Source organism: Lactuca virosa, chromosome 5 (genome assembly GCF_052849685.1).
Source record: "Lactuca virosa cultivar CGN04683 chromosome 5, Lactuca_virosa_CGN04683_v6, whole genome shotgun sequence".
NCBI lineage: Eukaryota > Viridiplantae > Streptophyta > Magnoliopsida > Asterales > Asteraceae > Lactuca > Lactuca virosa.
The window spans coordinates 377,393,931-377,408,338 of record NC_136430.1 but is presented as its reverse complement, the minus strand read 5'-3'; the positions used below and the strand labels follow the sequence as shown (position 1 = coordinate 377,408,338).

Sequence of the window (14,408 nt, the reverse complement as noted above, 5' to 3'; positions counted from 1 at the left end):
GATTAATAGCTCTCAGGCTATCCTACATGACTACCTACAGCCCATAGGACACTCCACTAGACGATACCCAGCCTACTGGTACTCTAAACAGCATACCACTACTGTTGCATCCTATCACACCAGGATATATATATATATATATATATATATATATATATATATATATATATATAGCAGATCACTACAGCATAGCAACATCTTATACACAATGATACATAACCAACTCTGCAAGGAATATGTAACCGTATGTACCTAAAGGTGAGATAGACACCCGGATAGATGATCCTACTCTAGAGCCACAACCAAACAAGGAACATGCAAGAAAGCCTAGATCAAGAGTCCAGAGTCTATCCTACGTGACTACATATAGTCTATAGGGCACCCATCTAATAAATGATAACCAAAACTAGTGGGACGACATTGGTGCCTTCAACCCACGGGTACAGTGAGGAAAACTCACCTGAATCGAAGAACCCAGAAATACTGCGACACGCTTCCCTTTTCTACATTGCTTGCTCCTACGAACCTTCTAACACCCAAAATATGGTAGAATCTTAATCAACGGTCCAAAACCCTCAAGTATGACCCAAATTCCAACTTCGTTAAAAGTCAACGGTCAATATTGGTCAAAGTCAACGCCACATCGTAGCCCTCCTTGGCAACGTCGTGGGAGCGTAAAGTCAAACAGTCAATCATGAAGGACATTGCCACACCGTGGTCCTTCTTGGCCATGTTGTGGCAATGCCAGAACAAGGCAGACAAGATTTTTTACTTCGCCACGTCGAGACTACTGTAAAAATGTCATTTCTCTCATTAAGAGCTTAATCCTTTCAAATCTAAGCTCATACTTCCAGATCTACTCTTCCACACTAACTTAATAGATAAAGTTTCTAACTTTATCCATTTGGACTCCATTTCAAGGCTAGATCTAGCATTTAAAGTCCATTAGGTCTATAATGAGGTTGTAACTTGAACATGGACACAAAATACACAAAGCATGGTCTTTTTTCTCAACCAACAGAAGTCCAAGGACCCTAGGAAGGCCACTACACGTTCTGGAGTTCTTCAAGCTCCAAGAAAATACAAGAAAGGGACAAAAATCACCCAAATATGACCTAGAACTTGAATCTGGAAGGAAAGGTGCCAAGGTATGAACTGTATACCTTCAGCCACTCAGAAAACTGAAGAGAGTGTTGGATCCAAACTTGCTTCTTGTTTCCTTGCTTCCTTGTGAACTTCCCTCTTCCAAAACTCTACCAAAAACCCAAGAACAAGGCTCAAAATTGATGAAATGGACTCTCAAGCATGCATGGAGGCTAGGTTTTCGAGATGGGGAGATGGAGGCTGAAGAGGACGCCCTAAACCTAATGTTTAGGGGCTTAAATATGTGATATGACCTTATTTAACAATATATTTTAGGCCATTATCTTAATTTATTTGATTAAAATGTTATATTTTTAGATATTTGTTACTTAATATGCTTAAAAATGTTCAATTACAGTTAAAATGGGAGCTGGGATGCAAAAGGAGGCGAACGGGGCTGAAAAAGACACAAAAAGACATAAAAATGATGTTGTTGGCAGCTTGACCCATCGTCATTATTTTGTCCATATATCATGACTCGTAATTCTAATTGACGAGATTCAAAATGTTCTGAAAACTAGACACAATTTCGGACAACTTTCGTGTTTTAAGAAAATGTTGATTCTCGATAACCACGACTTGGTGAATGGAATCTTTGAGATTCTTGACGCTGACTTGGAGAATACGGGATATACTCAATTACCACGTCGCGGTGGAGGTCAACCACGACATCGTGGCCAGATTTTGGTAATTATATATATTCCAGAAATTAGGTCAATTCTAGAAGTTAGAGGCCTTAGGACTACAATTTTTTACTTCGTTTTTGACGTCCTAAAACCCTTTGGGGTCGATTTTGAAGCTAGAGAGTCGATTGGCGCAAGGATTTGAAGATTCAAGCGCTATTGTATCGAGATTTCACTTTGGATTTTCTTGATGATCGTGTCTCGCAATTGTTTGGTGATGTTTTCTGCTTTAGTCTACTGAATATGGTGTAAAAACCTTTACTTTCACTAGATATTGATGAACCCTTGCTGATATGCTTTGATTTCATTAGTAGGATTAATTGAATTTGGTTTTTACTTGTGTTCGATTGATTGCTTTACCTTTCATATTAAAGTTATGATTTTTATTATTTATTTATGAGTATTATTAGGATTAGATTATCATTCTATCTTGATGTACTTGAATCATATGAATCTATGATCATTAGGATTGTATGACTGGGACTTTGATCATAAGCCAAGGGTTAGATAATATTAATCGGTGACTTTGATTGTGTTAGAGAGCATTAGATATCCATGTTATGCTTAGATCGATTATCATGATCATTGACGAGAAATCACTAGATCATATCGTTCATAGTTTGAAAATATTTAATTAATTATGTGTTCACTAATTGCATGATCATTGTGGTAGTTGTTCATTAATTATTAGTACTAGGAAATCCGATCAAGATAACTATTAATATTACAATTTGGTAATCAACTCATTAATCCATTGCACTTCTAATAAATCAAACATAAAAACTTGGGGGATTTGAATTCTAGTGGAAGTACTTCTTATCTATTGTTTCTAATTAGTTCTATACTTTCATTTGTTTTTAGTTAGATCAAGTTTAGTTGTTTTGAACAAAAAAAAAACTCATCTTTACTTTTTATAGTTATTAATTTAATTAGCATTTGAATCATTTGATCCATACCATCATGTTCCCTATGTTGGACACCCTTTCTTACCTTAAACTATATTACTTCACGACTAGGTATACTGCCTCTTTGTGTTTAAGACTAGTTGAGATTAGATATGACTTTATAAATAAAAAACTAGTGCAAATAAAACACAATCAAGTTTTTGACGTCGTTGTCGGGGAACGGTTTGCGTTTAGTTCAGATTTTTTTATTTGTTGATAAATTTTGTTTATAGTTTAGTTTTTAGTTTTTAGTTTTTATTAACATGGATACTCTTGTTGCTATTCTTGAGCATGAGTTGCAGGCACTTGATGATCTATTCGATCCAGAAATTTTTTTTGAAGGAGTTGGAGAGGTTGCTAGCAGAAGACTCGGACGAAGAACAAGAACAAACTAAAATGCAAGAACCACATCATGGTGTGATCATTACCACGACATGGACCCCTGTTTTTCCAGTTGTGTTTCGAAGCATGAGGTGACAATTCCAACTTTGGAGAAATTTTTGAAGTGCGATCCATTTCTGATGAGTGTCCAACCGATTCCAACCCTTGTCAAAATTCTTGAATTATATGGATTAAAGCTCGTTTGGCCAATTTCAAAAGCAAAGAAAATCAAATCTTACAAATCGGTCCAAAAAGAAAGTTAAATGCAACGGATGGATTGACATCGATTTTATTAGAAGTTATTTAAGTTGAGAGTCTAGTTCAAGACTCGCACAAAAAGAAGCGTTTATCGGGAGGCAACCCGACTTTTAAATTAGTTTGCATTTTCTTTTCCTTTTCCTTTTAGTTTTTAATTTTATTTTTATTTTTGAATAAAAGTGCTTTTGATGATTCTTATTTTTGTTGCAAGAGAATTGATTATGGGCAAAAATGCAATAGTAGGGTGGAGTATTACGAGAAGAATGCAAGAAGCGTGACACACAAACAAGTGTGGGGTATACAATTGACGTGGAGCAAAAACCGAGGAGTCTTTTGTGCTACTAATGCTACATATGGTAAGACACATATACGAGAGACCGGTCGAGAAATTAGCTACTTCAAGACTAGTCGATTCATTCAGCGATGAAGAATTTAGAGTTTTCACGAAGACGTGACGCGAACCTAGCTATCTCGGGACACGACTTTTTATTACATTGCGACTACTTTCCTGACATTTGAAGACCGCGACGTGCCAATTCTCACTGCGCGTCGTGACGAATACTTTCTCGCGATTGAGTTCCAGTTTTTACAGGGACCACGTCGTAGCTAACAACTTGCCATGACGTGGTAACTCCCCAGTCGATTTTTGAGCTATGAAGTTTAGCTGTTCGCCTCTTATTTTGTTGCCAAGAGTCCACCGATTTTAGAAAGGATGTTCAGATTTTGGAGTGTTCCAGCAGACAAAGCCAAGCTTAGTATCGATAAGCAACCCACGACAGTCATCCAATCTCGCGACTACATAACCAATGCGAGTTTTTTCCTTTTCTCCCTCTTTTATTTTATAAGCTTTTAATTGTTTTTATACAATGAGGGCATTGTATAATTAAAGTGTGGGGTAGGGGTCGAATATAGGCATGCAAGTTTACTAATAAACATTGAAAACAATGACTATGAGTTTTAAAAAAATTATTAGAAATATTTGAAATAATAATCTAAAATAAAATCAGTTTTGCTTGAGGACAAACAGAAGATAAGTGTGGGGTATTTTGATATGACCTTATTTAACTATATATTTTAGGCCATTATCTAAATATATTTGATTAAAATGTTATATTTTCAGATATATATGATACTTAATATGCTTGAAAATGTTCAGTTACAGTTAAAATGGGAGCTGGGATGCAAAATGAGGAGAACGGAGCTGAAAAAGACACAAAAGGATATTGCTGACAGCTTGACCTCTCGCCAGTATTTTGGTCATATCCCATGACTCGTAACTCCGATTGACGAGATTCAAAATGTTCTGAAAACTAAACACAATTTTGGAAAACTTTCGTGTTTTGAGAAAATGTTGATTCTCGATAACCATGACGTGGTGAACACACCACGACATGGTGAATGGAATCTTCGTGATTCTTGACGCTAACTTGGAGAATACGGGATATACTCGAGTACCACGTCGCGATGGAGGTCAACCACGGCGTCGTGGCAAGATTTTGGTAATTATATATATTCCGGAAATTAGGTCGATTCTAGAAGGTAGAGGCCTTAGGGCTATGATTTTTACTTTGTTTTTGACGTCCTAAAACCCTTTGGGGTCGATTTTCAAGCTAGAGAGTCGATTGGATCAAGGATTTGAAGATTCAAGCGCTATTGTATCGATATTTCACTTCGGGTTTGCTTGATGATCGTGTCTCACAATCGTTTGGTGATGTTTTTCTACTTTAGTTTACTGAATATGGTGTAAAAACCTTTACTTTCACTAGATATTGATGAACCATTGTTGATATGCTTTGATTTCATTAGTAGGATTAATTGAATTTGGTTTTTACTTGTGTTCGATTGATTGCTTTACCTTTCATATTAAAGTTATGATTTTATTGTTTATTGTTGAGTATTATTAGGATTAGATGATCATTCTATCTTGATGTACTTGAATCATATGAATCTATGATCATTAGGTTTGTATGATTGGGACTTTGATCATAAGCCTAGGGTTAGATAATATTAATCGGTGACTTTGATTGTGTTAGAGAGCATTAGATATCTATGTTATGCTTAGATCGATTGTCATGATCATTGACGAGAAATCACTAGATCATATCGTTCATAATTCAAATATATTTAATTAATTATGTGTTCACTAATTGCATGATCATTGTGTTAGTTGTTCATTAATTATTAGTACTAGGAAATCCGATCAAGGTATCTAGTAATATTACAATTTGGTAATCAACTCATTAATCCATTGCACTTCTAATAAATCAAACATAAAAGCTTGGGGAATTCGAATTCTAGTGGAAGTACTTCTTATCTATTGTTTCTAATTGGTTCTCTACTTTCGTTTGTTTTTAGTTAGATCAAGTTTAGTTGTTTTGAACAAAAACCCCATATTTACTTTTTATAATTATTAATTTAATTAGCATCATGTTCCCTGTGTTCGACACCCTTTCTTACCTTAAACTATATTACTTCATGACTAGGTACACTGCCTATTTGTGTTTAAGACTACTTGAGATTAGATAAGACTTTATAAATAAAAGTAGTGCACATAAAATACAATCAATATGGCATAAATCCTAAAACTTTGTGGGCCTGGGCTGCACCAGCTACCACGTCATGGCTATACATTGCCATGCCGTGGCGGGTATCCAAAAATACGTGCATGAAACTTCCATGCCATGTCGTGGCCGTCCATACTCCACACCCTGGCACTGAGTCTTTCTCACGAATCCTTCCTTTGATTCTTTCAAGCTCTAAACTGACCTACATAGGAAAACCATTGTTACAGAAAGGATCATGTGACAAAGGAATGAATCATCGTAAAAGGGGTATGGAGCACCTAGGAAAGGAATGGAGCATCTTGGAGCATGGATGTGTCATCCATGATGAAGATGCACAACTTAGAATGTTGGATGCACCATTTAGGAAGAGGGTGTGCCAGTTATAGACAAGGTGTGCCACTTTGGAATCAAGATGTGTCATCTAGAAGGAGGATGTGCCATCTTGAAGGAGGATGTACCAACATAGAGGAACATGCGCCACAATTGAGGAGGATGCACCATCTTGAAGGAAGATGCGCCATCTTAAAGGAGGATGTGTCATATTGAAGGTGGATGCGCCATCCTAGAACAAGGTGCGTCACTCTGGTGTGCATTGGTGTACTCTGGAGTATTAATGTTTTGTTGATGTGTTGTTGAAGCATGGATGTACCACTAATGATCATGATGCACCACTAGGGAATCATGATGTGCCATTAGGTGGCTTGATGTGCCACATATGTTTCTAGTGTGCCACATGTGTTCCTGATGTGCCATGACATCCCTTGATGTGCCACTTATGCTATGATGTACACTATGATTCTCAAGATTGTGCAAGAATGCTCAGAAGTTGAAGATGCTCAAGGACATGCATAGGAGGTGCCACTTCATGGCACATGATGTGTCGTCATGGCAACTCAACGAAGTGTCATGCACTGGAAGTGTCACAAAGTGACAGGAGGTGCCACTTAATGACACCTGATGATCCAGTGGTGTATTGATGGTGTCAATGCAATGTCTCTCAATGATGAAGGTTTTAGAAGCAGTTGTCTTGTGGATTGTGATTGGTTAACTCCTTTCATGGGACTATGGATTAATGGGCTTGACCCATTAGGGTTTGAGGTCTGATCCCTAGTCTATAAATAGGGATGTCTGCTAGTCATTTGTTAAGTGTCTATTGTATCCTTAGTGAATAGGGTGAATATCTATTGAATTGTACTTGTACCCTTTGTTTGAGAACTTTGTGAATAAAGAATACTCCCCTCCTACCCATGGGCGTAGGTCACATTGACTTAACTATGTAAATATTGTGTCTTTGTTTGCTTTTTGTTTCGTGTGTTATCCACATTACTTCCTAACAAAGGTCATCAAATCTTGGCAAACGGCAAAAGATTTCTGATTCTTGACAATTGTCGTCTGGTTTCCTGACAGTTCTTCATTTCGATATAAGGAACAACTCTTGATAGGAATTTTTCCTTCCAAAACTCCATAAATTTCAAGCCCTATTTTGTGGAATTGTGGATGGTTGTTCCTACGTTCAAGAAGGGGATAGGAGAATAGCTACATAACTAAATACCTTTAATTCAACATCCCAAAAACATGACATTCACTAAAGTCAAGTACAATCTTTGCTCAAATACATGATTCATCATTGTTTCCGAACAAACTATACAATAAACAACAGGAATTGCTTAAAGTCTCAAAACACCACAAAATGAACTATAAAATAGTTATATAACTATTTTATAGTTTAGCCTGAGATTTCACTTATGGATTCTCACCTCCTTCTGTTAGGACAACTAGTCCTTTATGAAATCCACAACAACCGAACATAATTCGTCCCTGTGTTTGTTGTAACCATGGTTAGCCCCTTCAATGATTTTTAACTCATGGTTTGGTATAATCTTGGCAAACTCCATGGCATCTTCAACTGGGATGACCTCATCAACTGATCCATGAACAGTCAACACCCTGCAATCTTTATCGATTTTAAGTCCTGCTTCATGCATGTTTGTATTCAGACGTTCCATCAGACTTTCTTCAGTCACACGAAACGAAACTTCTCCTACAATTTAATAAAAATAATTGTAATTCTGCATGATAAGGGTCATTTGTGTTTGTGTTTTATCATAATTGTAAATGGTTATAACCTGTTTTGGATTTGATGTCAATAAATCCGTCTTTTTTTGCTCTTTCTAAATAATCTTTTCCTAATCTCTCCTCGATGCCCCTATCCATCTTATAGCGACCAGACACGTTGACAACTGTCTTGATATCGTGATGTAAAGATGCATATAAGACCACCACATTTCCACCTGTAAAAAGTGTTTCTTTTGAACTTAATACAGAAAGAACAACTAGATAGAAAAAGTCAGAGAAAGGAGGCTTTCTCCATTAAGTCTTAAACTTTTTACAAGTTTGTCTTCGTTTATTTTTTACTTCCATTTTGCTCAAGTGTGAAGTCAAGTTATCAAATTGTTTTTAAACATTATTTATCTGGATGACACTTGATGAGAAACATTTTTTACCTTTACTGTGTCCAATAATTGAAGTTATAACACGATTTGCTGCAGTGAAGTGTTGGATTACTGCTTTTAAGTCATCGACCTCCTTACGATAGTTTCCAAATTCAAATGAGCCTTCACTTTCACTGGAATACGACAAATTATTACTATTGGACCAAATGAACAAAAAAGAGACGCATTTTAACTTGAGAGTTTAAATATGTTATGTTGATAGTGATTTGGATACAAATTGTAGGGTTAAATGCAAGAAAAGCAAAGTAATTTTATTTGTTTGTTTATTGTAAAATAGTATTGTAATTTGAAAAATCTACCGGATTATAGCAATGTGATCCATATACAGAGCAATTTTCATTGTTATGTTTGGATAAAATATTTGAAGTAAATTTCGTAATAAAAAAAATAAAAATCTTGAAAGTAGAATGCGATAATTTGGTAGATTTTTCAAAGTACAATGCCTTAAGAAAAATGTAAATTGGAAAGTATGATGCTGGAATAGAAAGAAACAAAAGTTGGATGCTGAAATACACAACAAGTAAATGAAATTTATGTTGCAATTTCTTGCATTTAGCTTCAAATTCTATAACAAAGTGTTTCTAATTGTATCTTTTTTTAATCAACTTTAGTGTAATTAAACAATTTCTTGCAACTAAGATGATTCATACCCGCTTAGAAGTTGATAATAAGCCTATTTGACCTTGAAAGTCAAAATGTATCATTTTCCACTTTCAAACCAAGGGAAAAAGAATCAAAAAAAAAATGTATTGTGTAAAATGATGGACTCACCCATTTCCTGAAAAATCAAAGCGAAATACAGTAATTCCTTCTTTTTCCAATACAAGTGCAAGATCCACCATCATACTATACTCCTAGAAACAAGAACACACTTACAAGTCACAATGAATCATCCACAAAATCAATACTTGTGAAATTGTAGTGTTAAAAAGATATTTAAGTATTTTTGAACAACAAGTAAATGTTGTGAACTGAATTCCATGGGTTTTAGGATGGAAAGTTGGAATACATTGATCAAAGGATTTCATGAGTTCCAACAAAATTCAATATAAGGCGATGAATTGTATGTCTTTTTGTTGCTGCAGCAGCTAAATGGTGATTTTTTTTTATGCAATCTTCTTGTTGTTTATTTCCATGTGGAGCTAACTAAAGCTTGCTATTTTTTTATAACCTATATGTTTTTACTTTGATATGATATTCTTGTTATTTACCTAAATATTATAAAACTTGAACATGAAAAGTGGTCAAAAAGAAGCTCATATCATACCTTTGTGCATTGGAAGCCATGGCATATGATTACAATCTCTTTAGACCCTGTTTCGTGTAACAAACCCACAAGTTTTTCTCCGTGTTTGTTTTGTATGATTATTCTTTGCAGTTCAAACCCTGAAATAATGAGAGAGGATTGCAATTATCTTTAATGCTAATTCCCATATATTTGATTAATGTAAAAGGAGAAGATACATAACTAGATCCCTCTAATGCCCCAAATCCAACATAATATATGCAATTAGAGATTGAAATGAGAAAATAGGTGTTGTATCTATTCTATTTGATGAACTTAATGGGGACAAGACGTAATCTAGTAATATATGAAGCAAATGTGTCCAAAGGATGTGCTAATCATCAATTCAGAAATTAACCCTAAAAGCAAGTGCAATTAGAGTAAATTTGAAATGGGTGTACGCAAAGATTGCCTGAAAATCGAAAACCGACCTTGGTTTTGCTCGACGTTTACGGAGGTGGTGGTGGTGGAGTCGCCGGCGGCCATCTGCAGACTGATTCTGTTTGTTCTACTGTTGAGAGTGTGTGAGTGGTGATTGATTCGTATGGCTTGTTTGAATGGAGAATCTGATAAACAGGAAGTTTTGGAAGTATTTATCAAATTTGAGTGTATAAAATAAACCTTTTGGATCAAGCTCCCCATTCACTCTTTCCAAATAGTATTATCCTGCGTAAACTATAAACTATAAAGTCCTGCAGGCACATGTTGACTTTTTATGCTCCTAAACGTTGGACTTCTCCAAACGAATATGTTTTTTTTTTTTTTTTTTGGTGATGCATATTTTAATCTCAATATATTTTTTATTGTTTATATAATAATAGTATTATACATCATAACCAACTTAAAGGATGCAAATTATTCTACCATTTCTTTTATAATTTCATGATCATCCACATCAGTGCAATACCAATCATCTTTCAATTGTACCACATCATCGTGTGCAATACCATATCACCATTTGCAATAAACACTCACATCAATGAAATATCAACACTCTTTCAAAAGTGGCCCCCACTGACACATCAACAATAATATATATATATATATATATATATATATATATATATATATATATATATATATATATATATATATATATATATATATCTTAAAAGTTATTTTTGTTTATCTATTTTGAAAAGTATCCCTACAATTTTTTTTTAAGTTAATGGTAAAAAAAAGTTCATGTTTATATTTAACAAATTTAATGAATTTAATAATATGATATAATGTATAGTTATGTTACTAAACATAAAAAAAATAAATAAATAAATAAATAAAAAGATCAAAATCTTGACGAAGTCATAAAAGGAAAAGCATAGACAATTACTTAATTATACAGCCATTTGAAATTAAAAATAATTGCAAGGAGATAAGAGGGATATGTGGCAGTAAAATAATATAATAAATTAATTAAAGTATTGTGGGTCCCCTTGCAATGCCCTTTCAGCAGTTGAAAGAAGTCTTCCTACGTGGCTTTCAAATAGTGAGTACGTGGCTTTGCAATTTGGTTTGAAAGAACCGGTGTGGATGCTCTTAGACCAAATATAGACAAAAAGCAAACACATTTTATTGGTTGTTTGATGTCTTTTATTTATTTTATTAGGTCTGGTCTTGCTCTTCTAAAATGTCTCTTAATCGGTTAGATTTAGGGCTTAACCACATCTGTCCAAATTTGTAAATTGCATCTTTTTATGATAGTAATTACGTGTAGTGTTTGGATGTAATTTTACAAAATAATTATTATGATTTAAGGAATTCAAAATCTTGTTGGTTGAGGTTAAAAATAATCTTGATTATCTTAATAAATCAGCTTATCTTTGTATCTTATTTTCCAAATAAAATAAAACTAGAACCATTTTCCACAAAACATAAGTAAGTTATCACAACTTCAAATCTAACAAACACTTTAGACATATATTCAAACACCTCGGCATCAATAATTTGTTCTCGGTTGTAATACATGCAAAAGACATGAGTACCCTTCTCATCCTCATCATTAAAATAACCAAAAAAAAAAAAAAACATTGTATGCCCAATCTTCATCGAGTCTAACAAACAAAACATAGCATTTAAAAAACAATGTATGCCCGAGTGAAATCCCAAAAATGGAGCCTACTTCACCTACCTTTACTTTGCATTATCTTGGCTATGATGCGAACATTCTCTTATGAAAGACAAAACAACCGAAACTAATTCATTTTGATGTTTGGAGAATCCATGATTGGCTCCTTTAATGATATGTAACTTGTGGTTTGGTATAATCTTTGCAAACTCCAATGCCTCTGCAACTCTCACAATTGAATCACTGGATCCATGAACTGTCAACACCCTGCAAAAACATCCCACAAAAGATTTGAATGTAAGGATAAAATGGTCATTTAGTCTAGAAAAGAAACAGACTGACATCATTACCCATTCAACCACTTTATGTGTTACCTGCAATCTTTATCGATCTGCAAACATGCTTCATGCATATTTGTATTCAAACGATCCATCAAACTTTCCTCAGTCACACGATACAAGACCTCCCCTACACATGAAAAAAATAGTATTTACGTTTTAAGTCCACTAGATTATGGTTATTGCAAATTTGGCACGAAAGTTTCAGATATACCGGTTTTGGCTTTAACATCGATAAAACCATCTTTTTTTACTTTCTCCAAATACCCTTTTCCCAATCGCTCTTCCACACCACCTTCTGTTTTATAACGCCCTGATACGTTGATGACACAGTGTATGTCATGATACTTGGAGGCGTATAAGAGCACCACATTCCCACCTACAATGAATAAGATATGGTGAGGATTAGAAGGGCGTTTATGTCTTTTTCCATGTGTAATGTGTAGTATACCTTTACTGTGTCCAAGGATTGCACTTGTGACACGATTAGCTTCAGAAAAGTGTTGGATTACTGAATGTAAGTCATCAGCCTCTCTACAATAGTTGCCATATTGAAATGTTCCTTTACTTTCCCTGAAACAAAACATATGCTATTTAATGTGAATAAAAGATTAGAAGCAGATAATCAGTTGCTTTTTGTTAGGGGTGTTTAGGTAATTTTACAGTTGCTTCAAATTGCAATAATCTTGTATTCTTGTAGTTCCCATTAGCATATATTATCTCTGATGAATTGCAGTTGTCTTTTGATACTGAAACTTACCCGTTTCCAGCAAAATCAAAACGAAATGCAGTGATCCCTTCTTTCTCCAGGGCAGAAGCAAGGTTTATCATGGTATTTGTTTCCTACATACATACAATACAAAATCAAGAATCAATAACGAATTTTGAAATTGCCACAACAATTCACTCCACTGATCTTAAATCACAAGGCAAAACCAATTTCTCATGGTCTCAATTGGATCTTGAGTAAACAAACCATCAATGAGAAGTCAATGATTGTCGTGATGAAACTACGAACATCTGAGATTCTTAAAGGAGTATAGATCAATTTCGATAAGGATAGATTTCCAACTAAAGAATTCATCTAAGCATGTGAGATTGATCAAGGAAAATCGGATTTGATTTCATGTATAGCCACCAGTAATCAATAGTCACATATTTGACATAAACATGTTAGTTTACTGGTTTAATTGGTTGCTATAGGGCCAATTAACCATAAGAAAAATAACTGGAAGATGATGAGTAAAAGTGTCCCGAGTGTGGCAAACCTTGGTTGATTGAAATCCATGGCACAATATTACAATCTCTCTGGATCCAGTTTCATGCAATAGACCCACTAGTTTCTCCCCATGGTTGTTTCGTAAAACTATTTTCTGCTGACGGATTCCTGAAAAAAAAATGTAAAACCCCAAAATCTTATAATCGAATTCGCATTATTCTATCCGAGTTGATTCACTTTTGATCAATTAAACTAATCGGTTACTGGTCGGCGGAAACTCACCTGGGTTTTGCTCAGTGTGGGTGGAATTAGCGTCGCCGGTAGCAGCGACGGCCGCGGACATCTTAGCTTCTCTGCTTTTGCAACGATTCCAATAGCTTACTTGTTGGACAAGTAGAGCCTGCTTAAGACGAAAATCTGATGGGTAGCAATTTATCGTTGGAGTGACAAAGTTCGAGGGGCTTAAACGATAATTATGGATCAAAGTTCCCATTCTTTTGGGCTTTAACCAATAATGGCTGAATGGATGTTGAGACTTTGAGAGAAAGGACCAAGGAGTTTATTTGGTTCGAATTTTTATTTTGGACTTCGGAGTCTTTGAAAAATCGGTTTTCTTTCAATAGTTTGGACTTTGGACAGCTGTCAACTTTCCAAACACAACAAAAGAATTCATATCCCCTTCTCTTTTTCTTATTTTTCCACCATTTATCTACGAAATACGTATCACTTTCACTTCACATACCATCACTTTTAACTTTTTAATTATTTAAATATAAATTGCATAAATGAAAATTGCATTAAAGTTGAATAAAATTATTCACCATTCTACATCACCGCTAACATCGTTTCGAGGTCCACGGCGGCGCAACATCATTAATCGACATCTTAACACTTATATATATCATGTAGGAGTTCTTGTTTAAATCTTGCTTTCCTTTTAAAGCTCCATGTTTTGCTTTTGCAATTAAGATGTTCTTCAAACTTTTCCTTAAAAAAGTTTAAGTTATTTGGTTGC

General features: G+C 34.8%; 2 protein-coding genes across 2 annotated transcripts; both read right to left on the bottom strand.

Annotated features, from left to right (window-relative positions):
* Nucleotides 1-7,526: 7,526 nt before the first annotated feature.
* Nucleotides 7,527-10,444, bottom strand: LOC145117450 (uncharacterized). The gene is made up of 6 exons (XM_079053739.1): nucleotides 10,203-10,444; nucleotides 9,754-9,872; nucleotides 9,258-9,340; nucleotides 8,478-8,599; nucleotides 8,100-8,264; nucleotides 7,527-8,014 (listed from the first exon to the last, which is right to left on the bottom strand). The coding sequence occupies exons 1-6, from the start codon at nucleotides 10,411-10,413 to the stop codon at nucleotides 7,749-7,751; spliced, it is 966 nt and encodes a 321-aa protein (XP_078909865.1). The 5' UTR covers nucleotides 10,414-10,444; the 3' UTR covers nucleotides 7,527-7,748.
* A 1,225-nt stretch (nucleotides 10,445-11,669) lies between these two features.
* Nucleotides 11,670-13,966, bottom strand: LOC145117455 (uncharacterized). The gene is made up of 7 exons (XM_079053744.1): nucleotides 13,676-13,966; nucleotides 13,443-13,561; nucleotides 12,935-13,017; nucleotides 12,626-12,747; nucleotides 12,389-12,553; nucleotides 12,211-12,304; nucleotides 11,670-12,103 (listed from the first exon to the last, which is right to left on the bottom strand). Exons 1-7 carry the CDS (start codon nucleotides 13,884-13,886, stop codon nucleotides 11,902-11,904), a joined length of 996 nt encoding a protein of 331 aa, XP_078909870.1. The 5' UTR covers nucleotides 13,887-13,966; the 3' UTR covers nucleotides 11,670-11,901.
* Between the last annotated feature and the right edge of the window lie 442 nt (nucleotides 13,967-14,408).

Bases quoted from the DNA above. Each gene is read 5' to 3' on its own strand.
- LOC145117455 (XM_079053744.1), bottom strand. From the start codon at position 13,886: ATGGGAACTTTGATCCATAATTATCGTTTAAGCCCCTCGAACTTTGTC. The intron at 12,748-12,934 runs GTAAGTTTCAGT...GTTTTGTTTCAG, and splicing joins TTTGATTTTGCTGGAAACGG to GGAAAGTAAAGGAACATTTC. The intron at 12,305-12,388 runs GTATATCTGAAA...TTTCATGTGTAG, and splicing joins CGATGTTAAAGCCAAAACCG to GGGAGGTCTTGTATCGTGTG.
- LOC145117450 (XM_079053739.1), bottom strand. From the start codon at position 10,413: ATGGGGAGCTTGATCCAAAAGGTTTATTTTATACACTCAAATTTGATA. The intron at 9,873-10,202 runs GTCGGTTTTCGA...TCATTATTTCAG, and splicing joins AAACGTCGAGCAAAACCAAG to GGTTTGAACTGCAAAGAATA. The intron at 9,341-9,753 runs GTATGATATGAG...TCTTGTTTCTAG, and splicing joins ATGGCTTCCAATGCACAAAG to GAGTATAGTATGATGGTGGA.